The sequence below is a fragment of the Oryza brachyantha genome, chromosome 4 (assembly GCF_000231095.2).
Source record: "Oryza brachyantha chromosome 4, ObraRS2, whole genome shotgun sequence".
Classification (NCBI taxonomy): domain Eukaryota; kingdom Viridiplantae; phylum Streptophyta; class Magnoliopsida; order Poales; family Poaceae; genus Oryza; species Oryza brachyantha.
The window spans coordinates 13,264,248-13,283,059 of NC_023166.2; the positions used below are offsets into that span (position 1 = coordinate 13,264,248).

Here is an 18,812-nt window from a genome sequence, read left to right on the forward strand (position 1 = left end):
CCAAAGGAGATTGTTATGTACTAGTGTGCGATTTATTGATGTACTGCTAGCCCTATTCCCTTTATCATTTTTATATCGTATAAAATATCATTCTGGTACGAAAACAAAGTGGAGTTCGACCGTGGTTATTTTTTATGTGTCTAGAAAAGATATATTAAGAATTAATCCTAGTATTATATTCAATGAACTCTATAGAAAAATGCTAGGATTCGCGTATCATCTTGAACCCCTAGATCAAGGGAGACAATAATATAAGAGAAAGCCATGGCTTATTAATGACAACATAGGTGAACTTCTTGATAATACCTTCATCTTCTGTATTGCTAACAACATCCTACTTTGGCAACCTATAGGTTAGGCTTATGTTTTTAGAGTTAGGGTTGGAGAGGATAAGCTAACAATTTGCATGGACTAAGAAGAAGATCGAAAGACTAGCGGTGCATGACAAGTCTGCAAAGTTGGGGTCGATCGTGGGTAGGGTTCGGCGGGGACAAAAACTATGAATCCACGTGAGTGGTTAGAAGGAGGATCCGGATGTGCAAGTCACTCGAGACGAGGAAGGGTTAGCAGGGCGAGAGGCCTCACGTTGCTGAAGTCAGGGGAGAAAAACAACGAAGAGAGGAGGGAAGGGGGAGGAAGGTGGCTAATCGGATGAGGCTCACTAACGCTATTGACGCGTGGTTGTGGAAAGGAGTGCGGCGGCCCATAGGCCAAGCATATGGTTGTCGTTGGGAGATGGTGGAGGGAATGATAGGAAAAATACAAGATTCAAAAAAATTGGTGAAATCTATGTTGTCCAATAATTGATTGGAATTTTTGATGGAATTTTTACATAATATCAACCAACATGTCATGTCAGTCATGTCATGTGTTCAAATGTGGTCCATCCGACCAATGTTATTTCCCTTCCCTTTTGGTGAACCCATATACCAACTATAGAAAGATACAAATTCAAAGGCATAGGTAAACTTTTTATAAGTGGATAAAGGTAATCCTAATAAAGTTTTAGATGGCATGTCTTTGTTTGAAGTGGGGTGTAGGTTGGGCAAGAGTGCACACAACAATTTTCCAATTATTTGCATTTGCTCTTATATTATTCTTTCACATATTTTATAAAGATGAATGCATTGTTGTGTTTTTCACTCCGAGCTTGATATAGAGTATCAGTCTAGCCTCTCCACATACAAAAGCCAAGAAATTTTCTTTTAAGATATTTTTTTCAGAGTCAAACAAAATTTCATATAGCAAAATCAGATCCTTGTCACGTATATGATCATGAGTAATGTCATTTGGTTTCTTCTTAACAACCACTCTATCTGTCCCAATAATAGAGTATTCTAGATAGTTTTGAAGAAATTAAGGAAGAAAGGAATATATTATAATGCTCATTAAATGATGGTATGCAGAGAATGGAAGGACATATGGGTAATTTAGAGAGTAATTGACTTGGAAATGATTGTGAGACAATAATACTCCAATATAGGTTATATTTTAGGACAAGTTTTAAGTGTTTTTATCCTTTATATTTGGCATCCGAGAGGGCAGTAATAGTATCTTATTTTTTAATTTCTGGTTGTATATAACTCAAACAATAGAGACAATGAGACCCACTTTGAGGACTTTGTGGCTAAGTGGCAATTGCAGCTTCTGCTAGAATCTCAGAGTTCCTTCAAAATCTAGATTCTTGCATAGGTTTTAAGAAAGTAGCTATATGAGAAACCTAGACTTCTCAGATTCAATAGTTGTTTATCAAAATCTCTATCTTACCAAACAACGCTTAAGAATAGCTTTAACTTGTCGCGTTGCCTCTAACATACTCTATCTTTTGGTTTATCGTAAGTCAAACTTTTTTATAAATTAGATCAAGTTTACATATAAATGTAACATCTATAGCATCAAATTAGTATAACTAAATCCTGCATTAAATATATTTTCGTAGTATTGTTTTAGGTTAAAAATGCTACACTTTTCTATAAAAATGATCAAATTCAAAGAACTTTGACTTAAACTAACCATAATAGGAAATAGAGGGAGTTGGCACCTATTGTTAGTCCATCGTATCATGTTGCCACTGCCCTGGTTGATTTCATGTCGCCCCTAGCTACTCCCATTGTACATTACTGAGCATCAATATGGTCAAATGCATGTCTATATTTATCTCTGGAATTTCTAATATTTATGGATGGAGGTAGTAGTACTATGTCAATGTTCCTCCTCATTGTAACAACATATTACTATAAATTTTAGGTATAAATTACATCAAATCTATATATTTCAACCAAACTATACAAAGATACATTTAAGCCGTTATATCCCAGAACTATGTATTTAGCACCAAAATTATTTCAAAATTATAGACTTAAGCTGAAGCATCACAAAATTATCCCAAAATCATAATGTTTTATATCTCTAATAGTACTATAGGTATTTAAATTATAAAATCTATAACTTTATGATACCTTCAATATTAGATCTGTAACTTGGTGTTATTTGACATTTAATTTATATTTAATTATAAATCCATAGTTTTATGAGCCAATGTCTTAAATATATATTTTGTACTCCTTTCACTATTTTTAATATGACGTTGTTTTTTGTTTACTTAGACCATTCGTTTTATTAAAAAATCATAATTATTATTTAATTGTGATTTGATTTATTAGTAAAGACATTTTATGTATGACTTATACTCTAGTATATTTACACAAAAATTTTAAATAAAATAATCAGTAAAACGTAAATCTAAAAGCCAACGACATCCAATAAGAAACTGAATAAGTAATAATTTAGCCAAAATAATGTGATTTTGTTTATTCGAAGTCCGGAAGGTTGCCGACGTGGCTCTGCATGCAATCTTTCCGTGCTCCACCGACCGAAGTTCCACCTGGTCACGTCGACGGGCCACCTGGTGAGCCCGAGACGAACCGAGTCTGGACTCTGGAATCCGTCCGGCGCGTCCGGAGAAAAGCCGAAAAGAGGAGGGGAAAAAAAAAAGAAAGGAAAAGGAAATCCTAGGGCAAGTCGTCTCCGCTCACGCACGCCACCCAAAATTCCCAATTTCCCGTAGCTTCCTCTCTCGACTTCCTCGGCGCCGCCCCGCGGCGGCGGCGGGCCGGCGGTTCGAGCAGGCGAGGCATTACTCTCGGTCCCGCGATTCAGGCCTCTCTCTCTCTGATCGGCCTCGTCGCCGGCGGCGGCGCGACCGCTGATGCGGCGCCCATGGCCGCGGGGGTGCTCTCCTACCTGCGGAGCGTGTGGCCGATCTCCGCCCTCCTGAAGGAGGACGACCTGCGCGCGTCCGCGCGGCTGATGCGGGGCCTCCCCGTGCCGGAGGAGACGAAGCAGTTCGTGCTCGCGCTCCGCGAGCCCGACTCGCGGGGCGTGATATACATCCTCGCGGCGCAGAACCTGTCCGAGCGGTCGGCCTCCGACGCCGACAGCTTGATCAGGCAGGTGCGCCCCAGGGTCGTGGTCACCCAGGTGGCACACACGGCGGCCGACGACGTCCGGGTCGAGGAGGATTGCCTGGAAGGAGGCGGGGCCGCCGGCGTGCCGGCTTCCCCGTTCCAGGTGATCAAGAGGTGCGTCACGGAGAAGAGGAGCAAGGATCAGTACGTCAAGGCCGCGGCGTGCCAGGTCTTGCAGGAGATTTTCGGGGTCGGGTTCTACGGCCATCTCTTGGCTGCAAAGAGAGCCGCCGAGGAGGCTGGGTCATGTTTTCTTTTGCTCGAGTCTCCTTATGAAAGGAGTTGCAATGGCGGTGCATCGGGTAGCCAAACTACTATGGAAGAAAGCTCAGGTCAGCAATTGGCGAGCAGCTGCTCGCTCTCTCAAAGTGCCACAGATTGTGACACATGTGGACAGGTACAGGGTAGCTGCTTGCTTGCCCAGAGTACCACTTCAATTGTAAGCTCACGCGTTAGAAAGATATGCCTTATGGATGACATTGGGGGACAACTCGTGAAGTCGCTAGTGCCTAGCGTTAATCTGTTGATGTCTGAAGCTATCTCTTCTGATGGTGTTTCAGAGTGCAAACGGACTGAATGCATGCCAGCAAACAGATACAAGGTTCCACCTTTTGCAGAGTCTGTTTATCCTTTGCTTGCTGATCTTTATGATATATTTGTGGACATCCCATCAATTGGGAAAGCTATGGCTTCTGCTCAGGAATTGCTCAAACAAGTTCATGATGGGAAGCCAATTACCAGTGAAATGCTGTCTGATGTGTATGTATTTAGAATCGCAATAGAAGCCCTCAGGATAGGTTTAAACAACGCTGGAAGAAGCCACATTGACACCAGAGACAATCATGGTTCAAAAGCATTAGATTTTTCAGAACTCAGTTCTGAGGAGAAGTGCCATATCCTTCTTGTGCAAGCCCTCAGAAGCCAGCTAAGGGAGTCTGGTTCTGTGGTTGCTATAGTCGATGCTAGTTGCTTAGCTGGAATAAGGAGACACTGGGACACCCCTGTTCCTCCAGAGATTGCACAGTTAGCCAGCAGTTGCTTCAAGCATTACAGCAATGGAAATGATAGTGAGGAGAATGAGGTTCTATCAGTTGACAACACAGATAAAAAGAGGTGGGTAGCTGATAAACCTGTGGTCGTAGTTGGTGCAGGAGGAACAGCTCTTCTGGGATTTTCATCTTTGTCAAAAACTGTGCATGCATCTGCTTTTCTTAAGTTGGCTCCATATAAAACACCGATGATCTTGAAGTATGGCTTGATACAGCTGCAAAGGCATGCTGCCATTGTGTTAAGCAAGGTCCTGTCAAATGGTGTTTTTGGTGCTAGTTCGAAGGCATCAGTTTTACAACTGACAGCTTCATCAGAGAAAATTCGAGCAGTTACGCACACTGTAATTTCATCAGCGAAGAGAACTAGCTTGATGGCTATGCGAACTTCATTCTATGAAATAATGCAGAAGAGGCAAAAGCAACCTTTCAGGATCACTCCTTGGGCAACATTCGGTTGCAGCATGGCTGCATGTGCTGGTCTCCTGATGCATGGAGATGGGATTGAATGTGCTGCTGAGGCCGCACCGTCCGTTCCCATGATTGCTACTCTGGGACGTGGTCTTGAGAGCCTACGCCTCACATCCCAGGAAGTGAGGCAAACAAGGGGCCAACATGTGAAGGAAGCTTTGGGAGGGTTGATGAGTAACTTAAAGAAAGCAAAATAAAGGCACACCAAAGTATAACTGAGACTGTATAGATTTTCATCATGCAATTTTGTTGTTAGATAGCGTTTTTTGTTACCTTCTGTACAGTGCATTCTTCTTGCTTTTACTGATATAATGGAATTCCCAAAATGTGTTTTGGGCAGTTCTACCAGCATTCGGACCACTTATCCATATTAAGTATTAACCCACCTCCTCTGTACATACATATATTCAAGATATGCTTAATTGGTATCTCTAATGTTCTCTCTCCGACATGTTTATTCAGTAATTCCTTAGTCTGTGTCCATACCAATAAGAATATGAAACATTTATCTGGGAAGGTCAAAGTGAAATATATACCACGTGGAAATACTGTCAAAGTTCAGAGGTTGGGCACGGTTACCTGTAAAGGTCTACGTGAAATACATACCACCTAGAAATGCTACCAAAGCTCAGAGGTTGGGCAGTAATGCTTCTCTTTAAGAAATTTGTTTGTTCCGCACGGAAAAGAAGAATCAGATTGTGTTGGCTGTTCTATTTGTGTTCATATTTTCCCATGCCTGGTAATCAGTCTCGTGAATAACAGCATATCTCTGCTTGCCCCTTTCTTTTGCTCACTCCGTGTTGACTTAAAGCTTATGTATGTACTTGATTGCCATTCTCTTTATCAGAAACAATTATGTTTGCTCATTATTGACATTGATATGCACTTGTGTTACATATAATAGTATAAAGCATATGTCTCGCGGTTACAAAACAATGTGCAAAGAAAAGCACCTTTGGTGTTGGTTGCTAAAAATTGTCGGATGCCGCCTAAAACAAAAGTAAGGGGCCTTGCCCATCTAAAACACAGCTCCTTCCCATTTCTTCAGACAGTTGCTGCTTTGAGGGTGAGAAAATCAGATATTTGGTTTGTGTAGAAATCTGGCTGGATCGAGTTGTCGGGGCTCTGAAGCATCTGCACAGAAGTGACACCTGCAAAATGCATCCAACACTTGGTGATTGTACTAACATAGAATCAGCAAAGCATTTATGGTTGAGAAGAGAATGATCAAGGGACCTGAAAGAACCAGAAGAGTTTTGCAGCCTCCGTTTTGGCCAAACAAGATGTCGGTATCCAAACGGTCACCAACCATGCATATCTGAGATGTGGTGATTCCAAACCTGACACAGAGTAAACAAGAAAAAGGTAACAATTTGCAACCATCAATGATTAATCCAGTCACATTTCCGATACTGATGGATGGAAGTCCCTCACTTCTTTGCCAGGTAGTCCATCATGAATGTTGACGGCTTTCCGACGACGAGTGGTTCTTGTTTAGTTGAACCAAGGATTGCACCAACCATTGATCCTCCACCTGGTGAAGACAAAATATTCATGATTTTAAGCATATCTGGTATGCGTTCATTCACCATATTCTAATATGTATATATAGGAAGTGCTGGAATTCCTGACTAACCTGCCCACTCTTGGGCATCAGTAAGATGGGTAACTGCATCCCGGTTAGTTGCAATGAAAAGGCAACCTGGATTCTCACGAATGCAGAGAGTCCCGTACCTTCATAAGGTGATTAGAAGAAAGTTAACAAATCTCTTGTATTCGTACCAAACTTAATTTGTATGACTATTTTAATCAGAACTAAAAATGTAATTTTGAAACACAGGCAGACAACAGTAGTCATCATTTGGTATAAAAGAACTGCAGTCATCATCTGAGATTTCTTGCATTTATCAATGACCAACTGGGTGCATGGTTATGACAGAATTACTATATGATTCTGCAATACTCCAACTTACAGACAGTAAACCTAATTGCCTTATAGGAAAGGTTAGTATATGTTTCTAATAATGGAGGAAAGGAGGAACCAGAAACTTACTGTACTTTGTAGTAGTTAAAATAGCGATCAAATCCGACAACAACTGCTCCAACCTGTGACAAAAATCCAAATGGCTCTCAGTGCACTGATCGTATCGTACTGTAAACTAGAATAGGGATCGTAGTTACATCTTTGTCATGCTCCATGTAAAATCCAGGCTTCAGCTCTATCTTCTTGTCCCCATCGGACTGCCAAGACATTGTTATGTGTGTTAGTCTGTGCCAGGAATGCAGCACTGAACATTGGTTCAGAGTTGTTAACTAATCAGGATTTCCACATAAAAAAGAGCGTCTTTTTTAACTTACTGGCCCGCCGAGGTACTGAAATCCAGCCAGCTCCAGCTCCTTCAGAATCCCGTCCTCTCCAATCACATAAACCTGAACAATAGCAAATGTTCACTTCGAGCACATATTATCTACCAAAGTCACTAAACATGAACACTAAAACATGTTAACTTTGCTCACGTATATTTGTACCAAACCATGTTAAATTTTCCAAAGATGATGACGATATAAATTGGATACCTTCTTGTCTTTGGGGAAATCGATGGACTGCAGGTATGCAGCAGCTGCGAACGAGGAGGCAAAGATCTCTTCCTGCATAAATAGGGCATTCCAGGATCATCAGGCCAAATTATCTGGATAAGAGAAACTGTCAGTCCATGTCCAAGAACCCTACCTCATTGACGTTTAGTCCAAGCGTCTCAAACTTCTTCCCGTACTGCTTCCTCGACTTGGTCGAGTTGTTCGTCACAAACACCAGCCTCTTGCCCTGCAACACCACAATCCCAGCAACTTCAACAGATTGACAAGATGCCATGGGAGCTCGAAAACATCATTGCAGTTTGGCAACAAACCTTTGATCTGAGCATGTCGAGCGTCTCTGGCACTCCATCGATCAGCTTGTCGCCCTTCCAAATCACACCTACGTACGCCAAAAAACAAAAAAAAGAACGCTCCAATTCATCACAAAATCACGAGCATTGAACCGTCGAGCGATCATCGATCAGGCATAATCTCACCGTCGCAGTCGAATATGAACGTCTCGACGGAGTCGATGAGCGCGTCGGCGTCCTCCAGCTTCGCCGCCGGGACCGCTCCGGCCGCCGCCATCACGGACCTCCTGGCCGCACTGCCACTGCGCTGCCCGGCCACCGGAGAACAAGAGGACACCAGCTGGACGACGCCACGGCGGTGGCTCCTCCCGAAGATCGGCGCCGGGGGCGCCTGCGGCGAGGGCGAGGCGGCGGAGGTGGAGGGGAGGAAGGTGGGGGAGGCGCGCGTCAGGAGCATCGCTTACTTTTTTTTTTTCCTTTATCCGGTGGCGTTTGTTTGTTTGGTTGGTTGGTGGCGTTTCGGTTTCCCGCAATTGCAACGGCACGCCTACTGTGCCATGTATGTGTAGTGCTGCTGCTGCTGCTTTGTGTTGTGAGACGATTTGTGGCTGGGAAGAGAGAGAAGAGGGGATTAGGGATTTGGGGTTGTGGGCTGGTGTTCCGAGTTGGGAAGGGAAACAAATGGCACGTTGGCACGGGCGGTTTGTGAGGCTCAGGTCGGTGGGAGGAGGAACACGGTGGATTGGCACAAAAGTCTTGGGCATATGAGTGTAATTTCCGTGAAGGTTTTGGGTGGTTTAGTTTCGTGGCCAGTTTCAAATAGGGGAATTTTGGTCGGAGAGTTGTGCCAGGTTATGGCCGAGTTCGAGGTTGGCAGGGACCGCTAGTTAAATGAAAGCACGTGGAATGAGAAAAATCATTAGTATATGATTATGTAGCGGCCACTAGTCAAATCAAAGCACGTAAAACGAGAAAAGTTATTAATATATGATTAATTGAATATTAACTTTTGCAAACTTGAAAATTGGATTAATCTGATTTTTTAAACAACTTTCATATATTTTTTTATAAAAAATATCTCGTTTAACTGTTTAGGAAAAACGCATGCACGGAAAACGATGTAAAAGTTTTACTCTGCTAGCACTTGCAAACGCAGCCTATATGTACTCACTAAATCTAAGAGTGCGCTAATAGAGTGGGTGGAAATGGATCAAATGGATTTAGTTTGGTTGCGTGGAAATTGTTTCAAAAAAAAATGTCAGCAATTCTCTATCGATTCAACTGATCGATTGGCTCCTAAGAAGTTGTAGTGACTAATTGAACTAATCGAGAGATAGAGGATGCAAGAACAACCTAAAAAATCGTCATCACCACGAGCTTCGCATGCAGAATAGACTCATGGATCGAGCTCCTCACCGACAAACCATGGGTGCTAGGTGTGACAAGGGTTGAACTTTGTCCATGGATTGGCTTAGGGTTGGGAAATGGGTACAACCATGGATTGGACTGAATTTGGTTTGAGGTGCACCGTGGATTGGGTTGGCGTTTGGTTAGCCAAGAGAATTTCATGGATTGGATTGGTAGATATTTTTGCCACTGTCTTATTTTGGTTGGGTTGGATTCAGGTTGGATTGTCAGTTTGTCCCCTGGCTCCATTGGTTGAATTATAGATGATAACAGCCACTATTCGTATTAAACTTGACTGTCATGTTTTTTTTAAAAAATAAACGTTCAATATTTTTGAAGTGTATTATATGTTAAATATAAGCACTGAGATTTCGTTTATTAGAGCATCCCAACAGCTCATCCATCCCATCCTAGAAATAGAGGATGAAGAGTAAAAGTTGAGCTCCAGCAGATCATCTATCTTATCATCTATTTTTGGATGTCATCCATATTAGGAGAGAGAAACTCTATATTTAGATGTTCTCTCTCCAATCCTCCAAATAGATATAAATGATACCATATATAGATGATCTGCTAGAGTACAAAGGGATATGAAGGATGAAAGTGTTTTAGATGATCATCCAAATAAAGATATAAATGACTAAATTTAGATAAGCTGTTGGGGACGCTCTTAGAAGCCAACACTTTCCAAATTACTATTAGCGCTCAAAGTTTAAATAACAGTAAAGAATTGAGTAATCTGTGTAGGAATATAAAGAGTAGTTATGTGAGTAAGTTGAAGGCACGGAATTTACAGGATCATATAATACGCTCTGTTTGTTCTATATAGAAGTAACAATATAGTATTTGATTTGCACTCCATTTTGTTTTTTCAAGCTTTCTCTGTGTGGTTCTCGTACTAACCCTTCTATACCCGGTGCTCCCTTTGACTAGTTTAATTTTCGTACGATACTGGCACCCTCATTTTTTTTACTTCTAATTATGTTTTTAAACCAAAATTTAAATAATTTTGAAGTTTTTTCATCAAATTTTATATTCTAGAATTGGCTTTTATATCACTAAGAATACGTATATAAAAATTGTATTCATAAATTATTTTTCGGTTATAACTACACGCTGCATTTATACATATTATAATATGTTTTGATTGTTTCTAAATTTATATAAATACTAATAAATCGAGACATATGTAAAAGATATATATTAATATATAGATAAATATAAATATTATTAAAATATCAATATAATATAAAACGGGACCGTTCCAACATATAATAAAGCAGCGTGCATGTATCGCTTCCGCTGTGTGGCCACGTGTGTTTTTTGTGCATGCAATGCAAAGCTGGTCACATCGATATCTTGCATCAAAATATTAGTTTTTCAAGTAACAAGTACATATGATTACATCTAAGTATTATGTATGTTACATCAGAAAAAGATATCATTTCCCTTAAGTCTATGCCAACTCATGTAAAACGACATAAGTAAACACAACAAAACAGAACAAACCGCACCGTAAAATTATCAAATCAATATCCATCTCTTTAATCCCAAGGGTTATGTTTCTTGCCTGAAGTTTTACCACATCCATAAATTATTTAAATTTATTATTGTTTCTATTTTTTCTAGCAGACTCGTAACTTCTAATATTATAACAAGTTACTTATATTTTTTAGAGTTACTTCTCCTTTTCCTTCTACCAGTATTGTTACTTCTAATAACATGAATAGCTATTTTTCATATCTTAGAGTTACTTGCCATATGACGTGAAACAACTTTTCTTACAAAATAATATAATGATTACTAAATTTTACTTGTGAATTTCCTTCACCGGTTAATTGTTTTTACTCTTCCATAATATAGTTATTTTTGATGATACGGAGGCTAGCTTACTCCTATTTTTATATAGAAAAAAGTATACATAAACCCCTGAATTATAGGGGTTGATCTAAACCCTGAAGTATGAAACCGAAATTATATATCATGAAGTATTCAAACCAGATCAAACAACCATCTAAAATGATTTTGTAAGTGGTTTTGTCCATGTGGACGATGATATGATATCAGTTCTTCAGGCAAGTGGTATTGCTTTGTGACATATACGTACATTAGTTAATTTGGCCCGAATCTATCCAATCGATGCATTATTTTCATTGATCGACTAGCCCAAGAATTGTATATTATCATTAATGTGCTTACTTTCCAAACCTTTCTGCTTATTTCAAAAATAATTAGCACACTTCATTGCCACATTATTATTCACAGGTCCAATATAAACCATTCTAGGGGATTATTTGAACCGATTTGATCTATGGGGTTGAATAACAAGTTTTATATTTCAGGGGTTAAGCGAACCAACCCTAGCAGTCCACGCAGTTAAGTAGATTTTTTCTCTGTATCTATAGTTACTTCAATTCTATGAGCCTTTTTACTAGATGTTTTAAATTGAGTATACTAGTTTAAATGGATATACAAATAATATCCAATTTAAAATCCCCCTGTATGTTGTACGTGTTTAGATGAAAAAGTATGACAGAGGAAAAGGAATATGTCAATCTTCTCGTTCATCATCAATTCAATATATATAGGGGATACTGTGTGAACCGTGAAGTATGGCATTTGAGAAACATCGTACTTATTCCAGAGAGACGCTTATTAGAGAAATATACTCGTGAATCATGCTCTCCTTCGGGTACCCTCCTGTATGGATGAGATCACTCCAAATATTTTATAACATATAGCATTCAAATTTTGGTTTAGAGTATAGCAATTTATTTACCTATACCATTAATTCAACTCAAACTATTACAGCCACCGCTTATTTAACTTTTCCACATATTTCCTGATCTTCACCAGTTACATCAATTCTCCATTTGTTTTACTCTTCTTGATCCCCATAACATTCATGTTGTAATTTTCAAAGTTGCTATACGCTGTGCGCCTGTGTCATTTTTCAGCCTTTGTAAGATGCCCCACTTTTGTCGGTAAATATATCATATACATTACTTAATGATCGATATTGCATGCTGTTGTTGTTTTGTTTAATATATATACTCATGAGTTTCAGTGGTTGGGAGCAAAAGTTTTTCCTTTTTGAAAGAAAGGTCAGGAGCAAAAGTGTTGGTTTGACCTCTAATACTCGGCGTGCTTTATCGCTAGCTCGTTTTATTGCTCCAGTATTAATTATAGTAATATATGGCTGTGCTGGCTAGTGGACAACAGTCCAACTTTTCTTTCGACGAAAACGTACACCATCTCTGTTTTCAAAGGTACGACGCTATAGACTTTTAAATATAGCGATTATCCTTTGTCTTATTTTAAAAATAATATGGATATTATTGATTTTGTTGTACGTGGCTAGTTTTATTATTGTATACTTTCAGCGTGACTTATTTCTTTTATATTTACACTAAATTTCTGATAAAATGGATTGTTCAACGTCATATTCAAAGCGACCATCGTTATATATTTAAGTAGAGGGAGTATTTGATCGACTTCAGAAGTGATAGGACATTAAACTATATATAATTGATGTCAAACTTCCTTTTCTGGTTATGTGAGGTGCTTCTCATAAATGGAGTAACATGAATTTTTAGCTTGAGCTATAGCGCGTGTGAATGATGCTGTTTTTACTTTTCGACGACTCTCCACTAAAACTTATATATGTAGGTAATATACGATTGTACAACTTGAATGCTGATCTTTTGTAATAAGTTATGGCTAGAAGCTTCACGCTGAAGCCTTGAATCAATTCCATTCTCTTAAAAAAACACCTGACACTAGGATTAAGAAAACCGATAAAATCAAACTACCCTTTTTTTGTGTGAATTATGGAGGTATAGATGCATATATGCGAGGAAAAAGAATACTAGGGTAGTTGCTGATAAAGATGAGTGGTACATGTATCGGTTTGTCTCCTCACACACTGTTTTACTCTTATAATGTCAATATCAGTCAAGTCTGGTGACTTATTTACACCCTATTTTTTTCACTTTCCCTTACGATCTTATGCCAAAATTTAAATTTCAGCCTTAATTTTAAAGTTAATTTTATAGTTTTTTTATCATAGTATATTTTTCAGCATTGACTTTTAAATCGCCACGAACACATATATATAAAAATTTTACTCATAAATTATTTTTTATTTGCAAGTTTGTAAATATTTCATTTGAATTTTTTTTATTTAAAGATCGAAATGATGACCCCTTGTTTCACCTTAATCGTGGATGATCATCCACTGTCCAAGATTCCAAGTATGGCAATATGGCTGGTTATTATTGCTCCATAAATGCTTCCACCTAGGACCAATCTCATTCAGCCTTCAAATCTCCACTCTCTTAAATCCCCAGGCTTGGCCACGCTTTGAAGTTAATCCACCTGGTCTCATTTCCTCGATCTCCGGCGCCGGCGGCGAAGTGCATGCCACCGCCGCCGCCAGAGATGGATCAGGTGCTCAAGGTGGGAGGCGGCGAGGACGGGCAGCCGCGGCGCACGGGGACCATGTGGACGGCGAGCGCGCACATCATCACGGCGGTGATCGGGTCCGGGGTGCTGTCGTTGGCGTGGGGGGTGGCGCAGCTGGGGTGGGTGGGCGGCCCCGCCGTGATGGTGCTGTTCGGCGCCGTCATCTACTGCTGCTCCGTGCTCCTCGTCGAGTGCTACCGGTCCGGCGACCCGGCCACCGGCCCGCGCAACCGGACCTACATGGACGCCGTCCGCGCCAGCCTCGGCGGGTTCAAGGTGAGGCTCTGCGGCGTGCTGCAGTTCGCCAACTTCTTCGGCGTCTGCGTCGGCATCACCATCGCCTCCTCCGTCAGCATGCTGTATAGTAAACCGATCGAGCCCTTCTCCCCTCCCGCCGCGCCCGCCCGTGCGCTCCGCCGTGTGTGAATCTTTACGCTCTCTTCTGCTTCTTGTTTTTGCTTTTGTGCGCGCGGCGGCGGCGGCGAGCAGGGCGGTCAGGAGGGCGGGGTGCTTCCACGTGAGAGGGCACGACCAGAGGGAGGCGTGCGGCGGCTCGAGCCGGCCGTACATGCTCATCTACGGCGGGTTGCAGGTCGTGTTCTCGCAGATCCCCGACATCCACGACATGTCGTGGCTCTCCACCCTCGCCTCCATCATGTCGCTGTCCTACTCCGCCATTGGCATCGCCCTCGGCGTCGCGCAGATCGTAGGTAAGCCAAGCGAGGACTCGTCTGAAGAAGCGCGTGAAGGGCGCGCCAGAATTTTGTGGAAGATTTGAAGTGCTTACGTATTTGTGAGATCGGGCTGCAGCGAACGGGGAAGTCAGGGGCACCCTCACGGGCGTCTTCGTCGGCGCCGGCGCCGGCGTCACCTCGATGCAGAAGGTTTGGCGTAGCTTCCAGGCCTTCGGGAACATCGCTTTTGCATACGGCTTCTCGTTCATCCTCCTCGAGATCCAGGCAAGTCGATCGCCACCCATCCGGATCACTCGCCTGTTTGATCTTGCGATGCTTCTTGCCTTCTTGGGTTTTGCTTACTGTCTGCACGTGTATTTTCTGTTTCGCCATGTTCCATTAGGACACGGTGAAGGCGGTGCCGCCGCCGTCGACGGAGACGAAGGTGATGAGGAAGGCGGTGGCGGTGAGCGTGGCCACGACGACAGTGGTCTACCTGATGTGCGGGTGCGTGGGGTACGCGGCGTTCGGCAGCGAGTCGCCGGACAACCTCCTCACGGGCTTCGGGTTCTTCGAGCCCTTCTGGCTGCTCGACCTGGCCAACGCCGGCGTCGTGGTGCACCTCGTCGGCACGTACCAGGTGGTGGCGCAGCCGGTCTTCGCCTTCCTCGACCGGCGCGCCGCCGCCGCCGCGTGGCCGGGGAGCACGGCGCTCGGCCGGAAGCGGGTGGTGCGCGTGGGCTCCCTGTCGCTCACGGTGAGCCCGTTCCGGCTGGTGTGGCGGACGGCGTTCGTGTGCGTGACCACCGCGGCGTCCACGCTGCTGCCGTTCTTCGGCTCCATGGTGGGGCTCATCGGGGCGGCCTCGTTCTGGCCGCTCACCGTCTACTTCCCCGTCGAGATGTTCATCGCGCAGCGCCGGGTGCCGCGGGGGAGCGCGCAGTGGGTGTCGCTCCAGGCGCTCAGCGCCGGGTGCCTCGTCGTGTCCGTCGCCGCCTCGGCCGGCTCCATCGCCGGCGTCGTGGAGGCGTTCAAGGCGCACAACCCGCTCTGCTGGACGTGCTGATGGTTCATTCAAATTGAACGCGAGCGCTAACTTGGAGCAAATCCTGTACTCCCCTTTTGAAATAATTGACACTAGCACTATTCAAGCGTAAACTTTAAGCATTTAACTCCTACAGTACAAGAGTTTCTTTTTACTGAAAATTTATAGAAAACTAAAAACATACTTCGTATATACTATCGTAATATGAAACCTCACAAATATGATCGTACAACTGCCGTTTGTCCATCGTATTATAATTATCCATAAATAATTTACGGTTAAAGTGAGACGGGCTAGCCACCGGTGTTACTGTAGGGAGTAGAAATGGAATACTATTGAAAATACTTCTATCATTGTATTGTAAAATGAAAATTTATAGAAAACTAAAAAAATAAATACTCCGTATATACTATCGTAATATGAAACATCACAAATATGATCGTACAACTGTCATTCGTCCAAATAATTATCCATAAATAATTAACCGGGCTAGCCACCGGTGTTACTGTAGGGAGTAGAAATGGAATACTATTAAAATACTTCTGTAGAATATTACTTATTACCTCTGTTTTAACTTATAATAAGTTATAAGATAGTTTGATTTTCTCATATTAATAAGGATACGATAACATGAAAGATATGAAGTACAACTATGGAAATATCTTGAGATTACAACAGAGGTATCCTGAGACAGAGGTAGCCCGTGTTCTTCGATGGTTATGATTTTTTAAATCAACTTTTTTATATAAAATTTTCGCAAAAAATACAACGTTTGAAAATTGTGTGTGTGAAAACAAGAGAATCTGGGTTATTTAACCAGGATAAAGAACAAGGTTGTAATAGTTTTCTACCTATGGCTGCATCCGTTCCAAAAAGATTTTATTTTTTGATTTATGTGTCAAACGTTTGACCATCCGTCTTATTTAGAGAACTTATAAAAAACTCAAAAATTAGTCAATATTCATGTTTTATTATATAATAACAATAACAATAAAAATAAAAAATTTAAATAAGATAAATAGTCAAAAATTATATCCAACAAATTAAAAAATAAACTTATTTTGGGACGGAGGGAAGTTATCTACTCCTAGAATTCACAAATGGGAACAGTAAAGATGCTAGCAACTCGTTCAATACTTCAGTCTTTGCGGATGACACTGTTCGTCTCGACTCGTTTTCAAACTTCGGAGCGCGTTGATGCCAAACTGAAGGCCGAATATAGCACGAGGTGACGACTGATGAGGAGGCCCAGCCCATCGTTTGTCCCACCTCGTCTGATCGTCTCGATGGCTCAATCCAAACATCCAAAATTGAGATTTACTTCCGTCCGGAGTGTCCAAATAATTAACTTTTTATCACTTTTATATTTTATCATAATAGATTTGTTATCAAACCCACGTGTTATAGACATATGAGGTCGCATATGTTATATGAAACGGGTAACAAATTTGTTATCATCTTATTCTAAGAGTGTCAAAAAATTAAATGCCCCACTACATGGAAACAAATCCGTCCATCCATCGTGACAACGCCTCGGCCCGTGGGGACTACGATTCTCCTCGACACGTGGGGACTACACGAAAATACAATTATCCTTCTACCACCGTTAACACTGTCGGTACCATCTCATGGGCAAATATATGCCTGGAGGTACTGCATCATGCCCACTGTCTTACCGGGTAGAATGAAGAGCCAAGATTTGGTATTGGGATCATAATCATATACCAGGCTACCTACTGGTAGGCCTGGACATTCGATCTTCGGTTCGATCTCGGTCTCGGTGTTCAGTCTCTAGAGAAAATTCGGTCTTTTAAAACTCGAGCCCAATTGGTCTTGAAAAAAACGCAAGACCGAGAAATTCGGTCTCGGTCTTGTTTGGTCTCAGTCCTGACCGAAGTGCCCGAAATTTCGGTTACCCGGAGGCCGGCAGGAGGAGGCGGGGAGGCGGGCGGGAGGAGGCGACGGAGGGGAGGCAACGAAATTCGGTCTGTTCAGGTATTTCGGGTTCCCGAGACCGGTACCCGAAGACCGGACCGAATTTTTTGGTCTTTCACCTCCTCCACCTGAGACTGGGACCGAATTTCTCGGTCTCGGTCTCAATCTATTCGGTTCGGTCTCTCGGTGTCGATCTTTTTGTGCCCAGGCCTACCTACTGGATGAAAGCAAATCTATCCAAAATTCCAGGAGATGTAGGAGAGCCATGAACGTCCATGGCATGGCATCGTTCCCACACACCACCTCTCTATATCTCTGTGATGCGGTGGTGGAACAGCCAGAGGTAACCAGGGTTTCACTTATCATTTATCATTTCACTGGTCAAAACCAAGCGCTAGCGATGCCACGATTGTCAGCGATAATCACGTAAAAACGACACAATTTGAATTCAAATTTTATAAATAAAACTGTTGTGGTTTTGGGATCAAATTTGTGGTAGGGGTGATTATCACTACAGTTATAGTGGAAATGATAATCACGTTTCGGAGACGATAATCTTAGCGATTTTTGCAATATCAGTAATCACGGTTTTTATATGTAAACCACACGATATGTTGTGATTATCATGATATATGTCACAATTATCGTAATATATCATCATGATTTTTTTAGATTTTTCTTCTAAATTGTTTCAAAATTTTTGAATTCTCACAATATTTATCAAATCAGACTGTGGTTTATCGCTATCGTGCCATGTCGGTATGGCCGATTATTGCAATGATAATCACAATATTGCAAACCCATTGTCAATAATTCTCTCGACTACCACTAGCACCAGAATAGCAAGAGCTACATCCAGAATCACACAATGACAACAAAAATTTTGTTCATGTTCTGCACAGACAGTCCAACCTAGAGCCATGTGGTATCTACGAATAACAATCATGTTGTTTGGGAGGATGATTTGTTAGATTTAGGTATTAAGGATGCACGTTTAGTCATTTAAATAACATGTTTATTGAATAATTTTTTAATATAATTGCTAAATTTGGTATGACAAGTCAAATAGGTAGTCTAGATGCTCTAACCGTAGAATTTGGAGAGTGAAAATGAAAAGTTTATTGGAGTACACTTCAATTTAAAGATAAAGTCTTTTTATATAACTGGCTAAATTAAGATTTGAGTTAAATTTTCGCTATGTTTTTTAAGATGATTTGAGCTCGACTTGCTGCACCAGGATGCGCTTTCAAGCCAAGCGGGAAGGAGCCACATATTTGGCGATCACATGCTCGATTTTGACGATGCCGCCGGTCGCGAGAAGAGGGGCATCCGGCAAGGCCGTAGTTGCAGCTAGATTGCGTGCCATCGTTGGCAAGTTTTGTGTAAAGAGAAATCATTTTATTGCCGTGATATTT

General features: G+C 41.8%; 3 protein-coding genes across 3 annotated transcripts; 2 read left to right on the forward strand and 1 right to left on the reverse strand.

Annotated features, from left to right (window-relative positions):
- Window positions 1–3,009: 3,009 nt before the first annotated feature.
- LOC102710115 lies at window positions 3,010–5,327 on the forward strand. Its single transcript, XM_006652384.3, has one exon. It carries the CDS (start codon window positions 3,220–3,222, stop codon window positions 5,179–5,181), a length of 1,962 nt encoding a protein of 653 aa, XP_006652447.1. The 5' UTR covers window positions 3,010–3,219; the 3' UTR covers window positions 5,182–5,327.
- A 166-nt stretch (window positions 5,328–5,493) lies between these two features.
- LOC102709834 (phosphoglycolate phosphatase 1A, chloroplastic-like) lies at window positions 5,494–8,399 on the reverse strand. The gene is made up of 11 exons (XM_006652383.3): window positions 8,059–8,399; window positions 7,894–7,961; window positions 7,716–7,808; window positions 7,562–7,633; window positions 7,343–7,414; window positions 7,166–7,225; window positions 7,038–7,090; window positions 6,621–6,718; window positions 6,419–6,518; window positions 6,221–6,324; window positions 5,494–6,135 (listed from the first exon to the last, which is right to left on the reverse strand). Exons 1-11 carry the CDS (start codon window positions 8,327–8,329, stop codon window positions 6,029–6,031), a joined length of 1,098 nt encoding a protein of 365 aa, XP_006652446.1. The 5' UTR covers window positions 8,330–8,399; the 3' UTR covers window positions 5,494–6,028.
- Window positions 8,400–13,615: 5,216 nt separating this feature from the next.
- Window positions 13,616–15,564, forward strand: LOC102718081 (amino acid permease 3-like). The gene is made up of 4 exons (XM_040522964.1): window positions 13,616–14,102; window positions 14,233–14,453; window positions 14,554–14,702; window positions 14,821–15,564. The coding sequence occupies exons 1-4, from the start codon at window positions 13,699–13,701 to the stop codon at window positions 15,481–15,483; spliced, it is 1,437 nt and encodes a 478-aa protein (XP_040378898.1). The 5' UTR covers window positions 13,616–13,698; the 3' UTR covers window positions 15,484–15,564.
- The last annotated feature ends 3,248 nt before the right edge of the window (window positions 15,565–18,812 follow it).

Excerpts from the sequence above, each read along its gene's own strand:
- LOC102709834 (XM_006652383.3), bottom strand. The coding sequence starts at position 8,329 with ATGCTCCTGACGCGCGCCTCCCCCACCTTCCTCCCCTCCACCTCCGCC. Across the intron at positions 6,325-6,418 it reads ATGGACTACCTGGCAAAGAA|GTTTGGAATCACCACATCTC; the intron begins GTGAGGGACTTC and ends ACTCTGTGTCAG. Across the intron at positions 6,136-6,220 it reads AACTCTTCTGGTTCTTTCAG|GTGTCACTTCTGTGCAGATG; the intron begins GTCCCTTGATCA and ends TGCATTTTGCAG.
- LOC102710115 (XM_006652384.3), top strand. The coding sequence starts at position 3,220 with ATGGCCGCGGGGGTGCTCTCCTACCTGCGGAGCGTGTGGCCGATCTCC.
- LOC102718081 (XM_040522964.1), top strand. The coding sequence starts at position 13,699 with ATGCCACCGCCGCCGCCAGAGATGGATCAGGTGCTCAAGGTGGGAGGC. Across the intron at positions 14,103-14,232 it reads GCCTCCTCCGTCAGCATGCT|GGCGGTCAGGAGGGCGGGGT; the intron begins GTATAGTAAACC and ends GGCGGCGAGCAG. Across the intron at positions 14,703-14,820 it reads TCATCCTCCTCGAGATCCAG|GACACGGTGAAGGCGGTGCC; the intron begins GCAAGTCGATCG and ends ATGTTCCATTAG.